Genomic DNA, 15,723 nt, shown 5'->3' on the forward strand with positions numbered 1-15,723 from the left:
CGTCATTAATATTTAAGCGATTCGTGTGAAAGTGTGTCCGACGTCATTATGGCCTCACGACGAGAATTGAAGAGACTTCGAACGCGGACTAGATGTGTGGAACATTGCGTTTCGGAAATTGTTAGGGAACTCAATTCTCCGAGATCTACAGTGTCAAGAGTGTGCCGAGAATACCAGATTTCAGGCATTAACTCTCACCACGAACCACGAAGCGGCCAACGGCCTTCACTTAAAGCCCGAGAGCAGCGGCGTTTGAATAGAGTTGTCAGTGCTAACTGACAAGCAATACTGGGTGACATAACCGCAGAAATCAATATGGGACGTACGACGAACATGTCCGTTAGGACAGTGCGGCGAAATTTGGCCTTAGTGGGCTACACCAGCCGACGACCGACGTCTTGCCTACAGCCTGTCTCATATGGTCTTTGTCACATAGGCTGGATCCTAGACGACTGTAAAACCGTGCCCTGGACAAATGAGTCTAGATTTCAGTAAGTAAGAGCTGACGGTAACTTTCGAATGTGTTCCTGACCACACGAACCCATGGAGCCAAGTTGTCAATAAGGCACTGTGCAAGCTAGTGGTGACTCCATAATGACGTGGGCTGTGTTTGCGTGGAATGGACTGAGTCCTACATCTACATTTATACTCCGCAAACCACCCAACGGTGTATGGCGGAGGGCACCTTACGTGCCATTGTCATTACCTCCCTTTCCTGTTCCAGTCGCGTATGGTTCGCAGGAAGAACGACTGCCGGAAAGCCTCCGTGCGCGCTCGAATCTCTCTAATCTTACATTCGTGATCTCCTCGGGAGGTATAAGTAGAGGCAAGCGATATATTCGATACCTCATCCAGAAAAGCACCCTCTCGAAACCTGGACAGCAAGCTACACCGCTATGCAGAGCGCCTCTGTTGCAGAGTCTGCCACTTGAGTTTGCTAAACATCTCCGTAACGCTATCACGCTTACCAAGTAACCCTGTGACGAAACGCGCCGCTCTTCTTTGAATCTTCTCTATCTCTTCCGTCAATCCGATCTGGTACGGATCCCACACTGATGAGCAATACTCAAGTATAGGTCGAACGAGTGTTTTGTAAGCCACCTCCTTTGTTGATGGACTACATTTTCTAAGGACTCTCCCAATGAATCTCAACCTGGCACCCGCCTTACCAACAATTAATTTTATATGATCATTCCATTTCAAATCGATCCGTATGCATACTTCCAGATATTTTAAGAAGTTTTTGTTCCGCTATCATATAATCAAACAATAAAGGATCCTTCTTTCTATGTATTCGCAATACATTACATTTGTCTATGTTAAGGGTCAGTTGCGACTCCCTGCACCAAGTGCCTATCCGCTGCAGATATTACTGCATTTCGGTTCAATTTTCTAATGCTACAATTTCTCTGTATACTACAGCATCATCCGCGAAAAGCCGCATGGAACTTCCGACACTATATACTAGGTCATTTATATATATTGTGAAAAGCATTGGTCCCGTAACACTCCCCTGTGGCACGCCAGAGGGTACTTTAACGTCTGTAGACGTCTCTCCATTGAGAACAAAATGCTGTATTCTGTTTGCTAAAAATTCTTCAATCCAGTCACACAGCTGGTCTGATATTCCGTAGGCTCTTATTTTGTTTATCAGGCGACAGTACGGAACTGTATCGAACGCCTTCCGGAAGTCCTCTGGTACAAGTGCACCGATCGTTGACTGTAAATGGATATGTTCCGCTACTTGGAGACCATTTGCAGCCATTCATGTTTCCAAACAGAGATGGAATTTTTATGGATGACATTGCGTCACGTCACCGGGCCACAATTGGTTTGAAGAACATTCCGGACATTTCGAGAGAATGATTTAGCCACCCAGAGTGCCCGACATGACCTCATCCAACATTTGTGGGTCATGGTAGACAGGACATTTCGTGTACAAAATCCTCCACAGGCAATAATTTCGCAATTATGGACGGCTATAGAGGCAGCGTGGCTCAATATTTCTTCAGGAGACTTCAGACGATTCGGTGAGTCTATGATGCACTATGCCGGGAAGAAGTAGGTCCGAGAGAATATTAGGAGGTATCCCATGACTTTTTGTCGCCTCAGTGTGTACATGGCTTGCAAACTAGCCCAGGGTGACCGCACACTTACTGGCCACTTTACACAAGTAGTACAGTTCACTGTACGACTCTTAAACAAGAAACAGTATGTACATTGTACGAGTGTGTGTGTGTCGGGCACGGATCCAAGAAACTGGGGCGGGGAGTCCTCCCAACAAAAAGAATCATATTTACATATTAACTTTTCGGGCATAAAGTAGTATGAAAACTATGAGTCTAGGAAACGTGAATAATTGTAGTTGCTTGCATGAAGTATCACTTTTAATTCTACCATTGTGGGCAAGAAGTGATTTGCAAGAACTGAAAAACCTACGTCATTTTTTTACAGCATCTATTACCTGCTTCCAGGAATGTGGAGTATAACATCGTCAATTGCCTCACACCTGGTTCTTCCACACGAAGCATTTTCTGCGATCTCCGAAATCTCGAATTTTCGTGTAGTTGAACTGCAGTTATTAGAACAGTGGTGGTGTTTAACAACGTATAATGACGTGGTTCCTCCTGTTGCAGCTAGCATTGTCTGTTTGTATGTATTTGAAGTCAAAAAATATCTAGTCATTTTTAGCGAAGACCCTGCCGATCGAAGATTCTTCCAGTGTTTCTCGCAATCCATGTAATGTTTGAGATCTGCAGCACCGCGATGACACACAGAAACAGCATAGTTACATAACTTACATTTTGCTAAACGATCATTTTCTGTGCCAGTAAAGCAAGCGAATTTGCCCTGAAACTCTTTTTAAAACCGTGATTTCCGTTTCAGCAAAAGCAAAGAAAATCGAGTACGCAAGTATTATAGCACTTTATATGTGTCAGGGGCCACCAACATAAAAAATGTCAATTTCGACCCTTAATTTATAAAATCGATAGTCAGAAAATATTTTAACCGGTACGGAAGTGTTTGAAAATATTCTTGGAAATTTTTGAGGCTCAGAAACGGGACTGTCCCGATTAATCGCGATGTATGGCTGCTCTAGGCATCACCGCCTACAGAGAACATTGCCGCAAGAAATAAAAACAGAAAGACTAACTTCTAACACGTAAGCCGAAACAACTGAAAGAAACAATATTCCCCTCACTTGCTGTAGACCAGTGTTCACAATCGTAATGATATCATGGTGAGTACCCACCATAAGTACACACTACGATTTTAATACTGTGTTGTTATAGGTGTTCGACTTTGTTGCTATTATAGTTCTTAAATCAATTGCATGTCATAGGTATTTCCCAAATTTTCGGATGTATGCTTTGCAAATGCTGTAGTTCTCTGAATGACAATTTTATGAAAATTTTGCTAAAACGATGTACTAAGAGCTGATGCAAACAAATTATGGTTATATGAAAACATTTTATAAATTTTATTGTAATTAAACAATTTGTTATTATTATATCGAACAATGACAGTGTCTTGCAAGGAAGATTTAAGATGAACAGCAACAACTGAAAAACAAGCGTAATGCAATGTAGTCGAATCAAATTAGGTGATATTCAGGGATTTAGGTTAGGAAATGAGATACTTAAAGTATGTAGATAAGTTTTTTTCTATTTGATCAGCAAAATAATTGATGATGGGTGAGTTAGAGAGAATATAAAATGTAGGTTGGCAATTGTAAGGAAACCGTTCCTGAAGCAGAGAAATTTGCTAACATCGAATATAGATTTAAGTGTTAGGAACTCTTTTCTGAAAGTATTTTTATGGAGCGTGGCCGTGTATGGAAGTGAAACATGGACGATAAACAATTTAGACAAGAAGAGAAGAGAATCTTTTGAAATGTGCTGCTACATAAGAATGTTGAAGATTAAGTGGGTAGATAATGTAACTAATGAGGAGGTACTGAACAGAATTGGGGAGAAAAGAAGCTTGTGGCACAGCCTGAAGGAAGTTTGGTTGCTAGGACACATTCTGAAACATCAAGCAATCATCAATTTAGTACTGGAGGGAAGTGTGGGGGGTAAAAGTCGTAGAGGAAGAGGAAGAGATGAATACAACACGCAGATTCAGAAGGATGTAAGTTGCAGTAGTTATTCGGAGATGAAGAAGCGTGCACAGGTTAGAGCAGCATGGAGAGCCGCATCAAACCAGTCTTCGGACTAAAGACCACAACGACAACATATCAAACATTTCATACTGTTGTTGATGCTGTTATTGTTGTGGTCTTCGATCCGAAGAGTGGTTTGATGCAATTGTCCTAATTAGTCTATACTTTGCAATCCCCTTCATCTCGGAATAACTACTGCATCCTACATCCTTCTGAATCAGCTTTCTGTATTCACGCTTATCTCATCATATACAATTTTTACAGCCCACTCCCACATATACCTCTGCCCATTGCCAAATTAACTATTCGTCAATGCCTTATGGTGTGTGCTATCAACAGATCGCTTCTCTCAAGTCAATTTTTACCATAAATTTCTTTTTCGCTCAGTTCCGTTCTGTACGTCCTCACTAACTGTTCGCTCTATCCATCTAATTTTCGGTATTCTCCGGCAGCTACTTATTTGAAAAGCTATTATCTTCTTGTCTGATCTTTATTTGTTTTATTGTTATTATTACACTAGTACAGTAGTAGGCATGTCTAGCACGTTGAAAGAGGGCGTGGCAGCAAGTTTTGTTTTGGGGAGAAGACTAGAATAAGTAACGAAGTGTGATCTCCGCAAGACCGAGCCTACCTCGTGTGTGTGTAGATGTGTGAGTGAAAGACAGACAGAGAGATAGAGAGAGAGAGAGGGAGAGAGAGAGACGGCATATACGAAATTATGAAATGTTAAATATGTTAATTTAATAATTATAAGATAATTAAGGTATATGTGATGCTACACATATGCTTCATGTGTAGCCTATCAAGTAAATGTATCTGACTGTTAAGCATTTCATGAAAGGCATGAAACTGAGCTGTCCTTATGCCCTATATTAACACTGTTTTGGTTAATAACTATCATCACAGTATAAAAGATCATACATTATTTACGTACCATTTCACATCCTCTCAGTAAGACAATGTTATTAGTACGACCCGTGAGAAATGCTAAACTCCAAAACCACAAAGAATGAATGGGTCAAGCTCAAGAGTAGATGTGTCTGATTGTCAAAGCAGAATTATACCTGATCTAGCTAATTGTAATCAGCTAATGATCAGCCTCATCAACGACTTGCGGATGCTGTGCACAACACGCAAAGATGACGGCTTGCTCTGCAACTGTAATAGATCAGAAGATGTTCGAAAGTTGAAGGAAACCTTTAATCATTTTAAAGTCAAATGCGACAGTAGACTGCTATAAAAAATATTAGAATGCTGGGGGTTTCCGCTCAGACGCCATGAAATATAACTAAAATAACTGGCTCTCACTGCTCGTTCTACAGTACACGCAATGCTAGAGCACACCGCGCGCGATATGGAAATATTGTGCTTTGTCGCGGATTGTGGAGGCAGCGAGTAGGCGCCGTCCCTGACCCCTATTCACGCGCGTCAAATGGCCCCGCTCAGCGGAGGCTACGGCAGAGTCAGATGGGAAACTCACCCAGAGCAGAGAAGACGACGATGAGAGTCAGCGCGCGTCGCATGGCTGCGGCTGTGTTGTGTCTGTGGCTGTGAAACTGTCTGGACGGGGCGGCGGTTGGCGGGCGACTGCCGAATACCACGACTGCCACTGTGCGCACAGACTGAGCCGCTGCGCGCTCGCTTCGCCCGACAAGCCGGCCCTCCCACCGTACAACAACACACGTCATGCAGGCCAGCGGCCACACTCCGCTCCCGCTCCCTAACCATGTGGTAATCCATTAAAAGCCACCATCCGGCCCGCTCCCGGCGTGATTGACGACAAACCGACTACCACGTTCCAGCTAGGTTAACGGGTTCCGACAAATGAAAGAGTTTTCTGCGTCAGTCGTTCATTTGACCACCACGCTTTTCCATGGTTCGCACCAATGTAGAACTGTTTATTTACATAGTTGGTGTTGGTGATGAAATGGACGTCATTTAGTAGCAGACCAAGAGCACTGTAAGTTACGTTGCTTCTTTAGCTAATGATAAAATTATTTACTTAGAAAACAAATTTCTGATAGTGAATTGTACTTGCAGGGACGACAGAGTTGTAAAAAATCTGCGTACTGCTGCCTGTTGCATATTGTGCTCTCCACTGTATACTGTACACTGACGCTTCAAAGATGTTGTACATGTTACTGGATATATAGATAAAGAATTAAATGGTTTATACATAAATATCTCTTCATTAAAAAAATATATATGAATGGGCTGCACCAGAATATGGACATGTGCACAAAATCAGTTATTGCATTAGGTAGTTTCATATACATAAATATGTTCTTCTCGTATTTTTGAAAAATATGCATAGGCTGCAGCAATGGATACAAAAACAAAAGATTAAGTGTTTAAGTACATAAATATATTTTCCTTTTATTTAAAAAAATATGAATGGGTTACACCAGAATATGGGCAAGTGCACAATTCAATTATTATGTTAATTTATTGTATATTACAACAGGTCATACATATATCCTATAGGTCGAACTTATTGAGAAATGAATGGAAGTGCAGCCCCTTTATTTTTTTGACGAAAAACATATTTATGTAGAAAGCATTTAATATTTTATGTTCGTATCCAGTGCAAGCAAGCATATTTACAACATTACAACATTTCTGATGTGACAGTGCAGAGGATATGGAACGGGGAACAGTATCCAGACTTTTTATGACTCTGCCGCACCTGTAAGTACAATTCAGTCTAAGAAATTGATGTTCTGTGACCTCAGAAGTGTCTTTTACAAATAAACAATTTCATTACGGCACCATCTATCTGCAAATCATTGCGCATGCGTGATATCCGCGCCTGCGCATTCTTCGCACGGGTGTTCTATATTCAGGGCGTCGACGTGCGGTTACTGTCAGTCGTACCTAACCACTAACAAGGTTGAACCACCTGAAGATGTTGGACAGTTGCTCCGAGGAAATATTGTGGAATTTGCGCAGCGTCATCCGGTGGTTCAGATGGCTCTGAGCACTATGGGACTTAACTTCTGAGGTCATCAGTCCCCTAGAACTTAGAACTACTTAAACCTAACTAACCTAAGGACATCACACACATCCAAGCCCGAGGCAGGCTTCGAACCTGCGACCGTAGCGGTTACGCGGTTCCAGACTGTAGCGCCTAGAACCGCTCGGCCACTCCGACCGGCCATCCGGTGGCAAACCCGTGAAGAATATTTATAATTTCATTATTAGCAAAAGGCGCAACATATCCTATACTATCCTTGGTCTATTACGGTGAAAAGAGGTCTGTACTTTTCACCAACACCAGCTACCTAAATAAACAATTCTACATCCGAAGATGATAGTGTGAACCATCGACACGCGAAGAGGTAAAATACACAGGTAACTCACACAGAAAACTGTTTTATTTGTGTTTATCAACAGTTGCAACCCTCGTAATACCGTCCTTTATGGACGAAATATTCATAACAGGTTCCTACATTGGACACGAAATCCACCGTGCTCCAAGTCGGCCATGTCCTGACTTAAAAAAAAAAAAATCATTAAAAGAGGCCGCAATAGTAACTGCACTGGGCAGTACAACACCTCCACTAAGATTTCCGTTTTTACTGCATAAATTTAACAGTTTTCAACTTCAAGCCACCTTCAGAGTCGGGCAGATAAAAGCCTCAAACGAGAAGTAGTTATCTTACAGAGCACAAAATGTTACCCACACATACAGGGTATTTCAGATGAGATATTTTTCTCTGTAACTTACAAAATAATAAATGAAACTAATACATCTTCCTATACGGTAGGTAAACGCAAGAAACGGTACTCTTTCTGCGAATTTATAATCATAATTAATTCAGTTTTTGTCCAAAGAGTTACAGCGATGAGTTAAAATTTTGTAATAGAACATTATTTTTCCTGACATGTCGCTGATGCGAAACTAAAACGATATAAAGCAAATGCAAGTGACTCAGCACCAGCTGATATCTGGAAAATAAGAATCTACCTGTAGCGGAAAAACTCCATACTCTCACTGTCAAGATTTGGAAAGAAGAGCAAATTTCAGAATAACAGAAAGATGTTTTAATTCACCCAATATATAAAAAAGAGATCCATCTATCCGCAACAACTACAAAGGAATATCATTGCTCAATTTTGAGTACAAAATACTTAGACATGTAATGTTATCAAGACTACAACAATATGTCGAAGAAATTATTGATGATGCACAAGCTGGTTTTGGAAGAAATAAATCAACAGTGGATAATATTTTCACGTTACGAATCCTACTTGAAAAAAATTGATATGCTCAATGTACAAATTTTTTATAGACTAAGAAAGCATTTGGTAGTATTAACAGAAAATATCTCTGAACGTCTATGAAATAATTTGGAATCCCAGACAGATTAATTCAACTGTTAAAAATGTGCAGTCCAAATTCAAATTGTCGAGTTGAAGAACGAAACCGTCATTTGAAAATGCTTCAAGTTACTTCTGAAGTCAAAAAGAGGGACACACTGTTACCTCCAGTTTGCAACCTCTTATGGAGCAGATACAATCATTGCAACTTGGAACAAAACTAGAGCATAGTTTTAACATACTGTCATATGCAGATGACATCATAATCTTGGGAGAAAATGAACAACAAATTAATTCTCCAGCTTCAGTATTCTTTAACAGTTTACTTGGAACGGGACTAGGAATTAATATCAGTTTAACCAAACACTTCATTCAACAAATGAATTCGCAATTGCGAATAAAGACTACCATCAGTTGTAGAATGGAATGAAGACAATGAAAATCTGTGCCGGACCGGGACAAGAACCCGGATTTCCCGCTTATCACGAGCAATCGCCTTACCATTTTTTAAATTTATTTATTTATTTATTCTTTGTTGATCTCAGTTTTTTTATTACAGAGGGTAGCTAACCCTCTGACCGAACACGCTGAGCCACCTTGTCGGCTTCATTTGTCTATCAATGCCGACTCACGACCAGACCCAAACTTCCACATGTCGTCAACCATGCGTCTACGACTTGAACTCGTAGAGCCATTATGTATATTCCCATAAATGCCTGCATGTCCAAAGGAACATGAGCCATTATGTATATTCCCATATATGCCTGCATGTCCAAAGGAACTTTGCATCGTAATCAGAACAACATAGGCACTGCAATACCGTAAATACTTCATCGCCTTACAGATGACTAAGGCCGGTATTACACAATCAGATTTCTTTGCCAAAGAAATTTGATGGTGCAGTAGGGAACTTTGTCAAAAATCGTCTGTCGTCAAATAAATTTGATCAAATCTAGGGCCTCGCTGTAGATTTGATAAAAGAAGTCGCTTGACTTCTGTTCACTGCATTGTGAAGTGTCACCACATGGAGCGCTAGCATCGCTGGAGCGTTCTGTCATCTGTGGTATTTTTATAAACATAGCCGATAAATACAATTGGTGTGTACCGACAGATACAAGATTAACAGAGATGTATGAAGCTGATGAGGCGCTTTACAACATGAGGCGCCTTGAATACAAAAATGGATTAAGAAGATTGGAGACCTGACCTGACCTGACCTAACCTAACCTAACTCTCTCCTGTAGCAAGGAGTCGGAGTGCTACAGTGAGCCTGTCTTCTGCAGACATTGCAGTTCTTAAGTGAGTATTGTGCTTTGTGATATGAGAATACACTTCACTGAGCACATACTGAAATGTATGCTCATCCATTCTTAAGTAACTGATGTACGACTTGATTTCCTCCACTATGAGTTCGCGAAACAAGTTTTGCTTAATACTTCTCTCGTGTCGTCGTAAAACCCACGGCTTCACCCAGGTACGTTTCCTTTTTTCCCCCCACTTCTCTTCCGCATATGCACACAGTGCAATTGTGGTACATGCTACTGCTGCTGTTAATAACAAGTTGTTGTTGTTGTAAGCTATCTTGAACTGTGACGAAAACTATCACGACAGTGTAATACACCTTTTCAGTGCCACGTCAAAGATCTTTGTCAAATATATTTGACGAATATTTGATCAAATCTTTGATCAAACCTTTGACAAAGAAATTTGATAGTGTAATACCGGCCTAAAGCGGATCATACCTTCAAAATTGGAGAAGAGAAAAACGAAACAGTAACTCACATCACTTATTTCGCAACCTTCCTAACTGCAGTAAATGGCGTCAAAGAAGAAATAGATAATAGAATACAAAAGGATAGTAAATGTAATTTCGTGTTACTAGGCATATTAAAAAGCAAACATTTCAAGAAACTCGAAGATATGCAAATAAAAAGTTCCTATGGTATCTGTTCTGACATACGTTTGTGCGACAGACGAACACTAAAAAAATCAGAAGTGCCAATTGGACAGAATTTGGAACGATATCCCTCAGTAGGGCATCTAACAATCTATCAATCGGTGCCAAGCCGAACAACTGCTTGCATAAGGGCCAGGGGTTTATCAACGTGTTATTGACTTGCTGAAATTGTGAAGCTCTTTCTCTTGAATACATCATCCAACTTATCGGAAACTGTAATCTTTTGTTTGTCTGTACATGTACATCAAGTCTACCGATTTCCGTCCCATTCTGATAATTCCCTCGTGGTGCACCATTTTTATTTTATTTTTCTTTCTTCGTTTGGGGCATCTAAGGACCACGCACCAATTTCAATGCTTCATTCTTTGTTGTTCTTTCTTTTTCTTCCAGTATTCTTTCATATTTTCACTATGTATCCTCGGACCATTTTGACCGTCTTCTTCTCCCTTCTGCCTTCGAGTCCTTCCATTTTTAACAATTTCCTCTTGACACTCCCTTTCTGTTGCATCATTTTCACTTATGTTGTTTCTTTCCAAATATTTCCTAACTTCTTGAATCCAGGCTACTGTTGACTTCTTGTCCCAAAGATATTTAAAAATCTGTTTGGTTAACCTGTTGCTGTTCATTCTATAAAGTGTCCAAAAAAATATCAGTCGCCTCTTTCGTAGTGTTTCATTTATATTTTCTGTGCTGCTAGAAACTTCTTCATTGCTTCTTAATTTCCATACCTCTGTATTTTTTGGTGGTTCAAGTATTTTTCGAATGGTTTTTCTTTGTAGGACTTCAAGTTTGTTTAATTTGTAGTTCAGTACTAAACATTCATTTGCATAAAGACATTCTGGTTTTACTACCGTGTTGTAGTGCTGTATCTTCAAATTTTTAGACAGACACCTTTTGTTGTAGACATTCCTAGTTATTCCATAAGCTCTCTCCATTTTATGTATTCATTCTTCTATAGCGAATTTTTCTAAGTCATTTTCTTGGATGATTTCTCCCAAATATTTAAATTTATTTCCCCTCTTTATCTGGCCGATATCTGTAGCTAGAGATTCTGGAGCATTTTCTATATTTGTCATAAATTTTTCTTTTTCTACAGATAGTCTTAAACCTGCTTTGTTGGCTATTTCTTCTAAGAGACTGATTTGTATTCCAGCATTAGTTAGGTTTTCAGAAAGAATGGCAAAATCATCCGCAAATGCTAAACAGTTTGTTTTTAGTTCCCAGTCTGATTGGTGATAGCTTCTTTTAGTTTTTGTTTCCATTCTCTTACTATTTTCTCTAGTACACAGTTAAATAGGAGTGTAGACAGGCCATAACCTTGTCTTACACCTGTTTTGATGCTAAATGCCTTCGATATCTCACCCCGAAACTTTGCTTTTGATTTGGTGTCTGTGAGCGTTTCACGAATGAGGTTTGCTAATTTAGATTTGATGCCAAATTCTCTGATCATTTTATCTAGTGTTTCCCTATCAACTGAGTCAAATGCCTTTTTAAAATCTATAAATATTACAATCTTTGGAGTCTGTAAGTCTGTGACGAATTATGGACTTAAGGTGGAAAATCTGTTCTGAGCAAGATCTGCCCTATCTAAATCCACTCAGATACTCTCCCAATTGGCTATCAAGTGTTGCTTCTCCCCTGTTTAGTAGTGTTGTTGAAAATATTTTACAACCCACTGGCAACAAAGATATATCTCTGTACTTATTTACATTTTGCTTATCACCTTTCTTGTGCATGGGATGGATGAGAGCCACTTTCTAGTCTTCTGATATCTTTTCAGTTTCCCATATTTCTTCAAACATAATTGCTTTTTTAACTTCTTCAGCTGTAGGTGGTGGATCTGCTTCTTTACTTTCATGGAGATCTGGAAATTCTAGCTTACAGTTTGGTTCTTCATAGTTCAATAATTTTTCAAAGTACTTTCTTAGTATTTCACAATTATGGCTGTTGCTTAGGCCTTCTTTACCATTTTCATCTGTGAAGTAAATACTTGGAGCTTGGTAGCCATTTAGATGACTTATAAACATCCGATAGAAATTCCGGGAGCTTTTTTTTATAGAGTTGTTTTGTATGTTAAGAAATTGTGATTTCTCAAAAGATCTTTTAGCACTCTTTATTATTCTTGCTGTTTCTTTCCTTTGCATTCTAAATGCATCAAGGTGTTCAGGCTTCCCAGAACATTTCCATTTCTTCTACTGCTTTGTTCTTTCTGTAACTGCTTCTTCACAGGTTTCATTCCACCAGACTTTCTTCTTCGTTTTTGTTGACCCAAATCCATTTTTCGCTGCCCTGTTGATTTCCTTCGATATTTATTCCCATTTTCCTGATTTAGTTCCTTTAATTTCTTCCCTAAAATTTTTTATTACCTCTTTGGTGATGTTGAGCCTGTCTGTATTATATTTAATTAATTTTTGCTGTCTCTTTTGGTTTTTATTGGGGAGAAGTTTCAGTTTGATCTTAGCCAGGTAGTGATCAGAATCAAATTCCCTGTTTCTTGCTACTTTTACATTAATGATTTTTTTAAATTGCGTTTAGAAATAGCCACATGATCTAATTGAAACTCCCCTAGCACTGGATTTGGAGAGATGCATGTTTTTGCCTTTTTGGTAATTTTTTGAAAAAGGTTGACGTTACTTTCATCTGAAATATTCTTTTTTTATGTGTATAGATTGAGGTGAGATGTAGGATGGAGTTTTTTGATAAGCTAAACAGTGTTTTCCAAACCATGCTTTGAGTGTCTGAGCATGGAAGTTTACAGTGAGTACTACCATAGCACTTTTAACTTACAGTTCGGACGAAAATCAGTCAAAAACCGTTTTGCATAGCGATCAATAGAGTGATGCGTGTTGGGTAGTACTAGAGTGACGTAACAGATTGAAGTGGAGGACGTGATAATGGCGTTGATAAAAAAAAAAGTTAGGTTTGTGGGAGAACTATCCAGGCGAAAGTATGATAACCAACAAATGGATGATCATCGTGACGATTATGATGACGACTACGTAAAGGCACAGCTGGATCCTTATTTAGGCCTCAGATAGACAATGCACAAACAGCTTGTATACGAGAATACTAACTCATTTTACTAAGGTTTGAAGTTCCCCTTTTCTTTCTTCCGTGTTTGCGATTTAAAAACTGGGTGATTTTGGAAATTAGCCTTATGCAAACACAATTAGTTTATTTTTTATATTTACCCAGACGTGCGAAATGTGATCTGCACAGACACTTCTGACAACACACTTCGCCACATTTTGTGTAAGTGCATGTGAGGTGAAGTAGTGAGCAGAAATTTGTGATAAACTGAGGGAAAGCAATACACTAAACAGCAGCCGATTGAGCCATCGACCAGGGACACGAAACGGGACGGAATATTTTGCAGATGACATGCTGTCAAAAAAATCGACAAAAACGAGCACTACAATCGATGTATAATAATACAGTTCTGTTAGCGATGTAATTTTAATTAATAAAATTTGACCCACAGAAGATGACACATTGGTGTCAAAACATGTCTGGGTGAATATAAAAAATAAACTAATTGTATTATCATAAGGCTGATTTCCAAAACCACCCAGTTTTTGAAAATAGTAACGGCTGACAGTAAAAGATTCTGAGAGAGAGAGCGTCCTCTGTCTCCTCTACAACTCCCATCTCTATATCCTCTCCCTCCACCACCGTCCGGCTGTACTCGAATTAAGGTGATGTTCTGACTAGAGGAAGGACATCCGGCGACGATTATTAAAGTTAGCTTATTATCGTTGTGAGCTATATCTGCAGCTACGGGAACAAACGTAAATGGAGAAAAGCTCTGTCGATTCTCCGCAATCTACTCGTATGTTCTTTCGAAATGACGCAGCAAATTATCGCAACTCAGGTAAATACTCGTACATACGTCCCTTCCGTCTGTAGCCAAATCAAGTTAAACTTTCTAGCCGGAAACTTGCCCGAACGATGTCCGTTAGATCGATAGACAGCTAAGCTGTTTGTTTTAGATATTTCCTTGAGCGTTTAAGATATCATAATTTTGTTTTCACTTAATTAATTCTAGAAATTTCAGCCTAAATTACTTATAATCTCTCTTCATATACGCACTAATTACTGAGATATCCGGTGTAAATTTTGCTTATCAAATGGAATTTTAGTAATTGCTGCTGCTAGACCCGTTGTTCTAAAAAGAGAAGAATTCAATGGCATTTCACTCTTCAAAATCTGACTACTAGTTTCGTACAAAATACAATATTTGGAACTTAGGGTTTATTTATTTTGAAACCGATTGCTGTCTTATGAGAAAGTTCGTGGTGTTACTTGTCGACCACAACATTATTGCACTTGGAAGTGAGAGCGCTTCGTTTGGCTTATCGTGAGTTTTTGTCGTGTATTTCACGAGGACACGCTGAACCATTGTCTTGAAATTGTTCACAATCCGATGCGTTTACTTTAGTCACTACTGTACTTGTTTACCCTAACGTCACCGCGTGTTTCCGATAATGCGTAGTATAACGGAAATGTCGCAGCAGGCTTATGGAGCGTTCCAACTGGATGCAATTGAGAGAGTCTATATACAAAAGCGGAACAGTGCAGAAAATTTACTTGCAATACATGTTTTCAGTATCTGATGGAAGAACGTTTGGACGGAGTGAAGAGATCCCTTCGAAATCATTGCACGTGTTGCAACAACACCATGTTTTAACCCCACGTGTGTCATCAGACCTTGTGCGTGGATTTCATCTTCTGAGTTTACCCCAGATAAGAAGTCCAGAGGCGTCAAATCAGGCAAATGATAACGCCTCCACATTCTTTCCAGCGATCAGAAAAGAGGTGAGTGCTCATCAGCTCCAAGTGAGCGGCGAGCTGGGGACCCACAGCGCTTGGACATACATCTACGTATTTCAGGTGGTACTGGGTGGTTGTAGTTAAATTGCAGTTACTCACAGATGCCCATTGTGGGCCGTAATAATCGTATGACAGCGAAACTTGATACATACGCTAATGCGTTAATGCGGAACCAATTTACACTGAAAAAAAAAAGAGTTCTAATGCGGCCACCAGGTGCAAATCTAACGCTGTGTCTGCAAGAGACACACATAGAAATCTTTCCGTATGCTATGGATTAGGAATGGGACATGGGCAGAGAAGGGCACACAAATGAGAAAGGCATAATGTTGGTTTTATTATTAACCATCTTGGATGTAAACAGTGGTTTCCACACAGCTGCGCTCGTACAAATCAGATATCACACGCTGCACGAGGAAGTCCCGATAACGTACAGCCGTCACGGTACACCAGA

General features: G+C 39.7%; 1 protein-coding gene across 4 annotated transcripts in view; it reads right to left on the reverse strand.

Moving 5' to 3' along the window:
• LOC126457056 (microsomal triacylglycerol transfer protein) overlaps positions 1 to 5,784 on the reverse strand; it is a 220,485-nt gene extending 214,701 nt beyond the window's left edge. Inside the window, exon 1 of one of the 4 annotated variants that reach the window (XM_050093049.1) lies at positions 5,643 to 5,784. In XM_050093049.1, coding sequence (XP_049949006.1) covers positions 5,643 to 5,685 — 43 coding nt within the window. In that variant the 5' untranslated portion in view covers positions 5,686 to 5,784. The remainder of the gene's footprint in view (positions 1 to 5,642) is intronic. The other 3 variants (XM_050093047.1, XM_050093048.1, XM_050093050.1) reach the window with 3 other exon arrangements.
• Between the last annotated feature and the right edge of the window lie 9,939 nt (positions 5,785 to 15,723).

Source organism: Schistocerca serialis, chromosome 2, assembly GCF_023864345.2.
Source record: "Schistocerca serialis cubense isolate TAMUIC-IGC-003099 chromosome 2, iqSchSeri2.2, whole genome shotgun sequence".
Taxonomy (NCBI): domain Eukaryota; kingdom Metazoa; phylum Arthropoda; class Insecta; order Orthoptera; family Acrididae; genus Schistocerca; species Schistocerca serialis.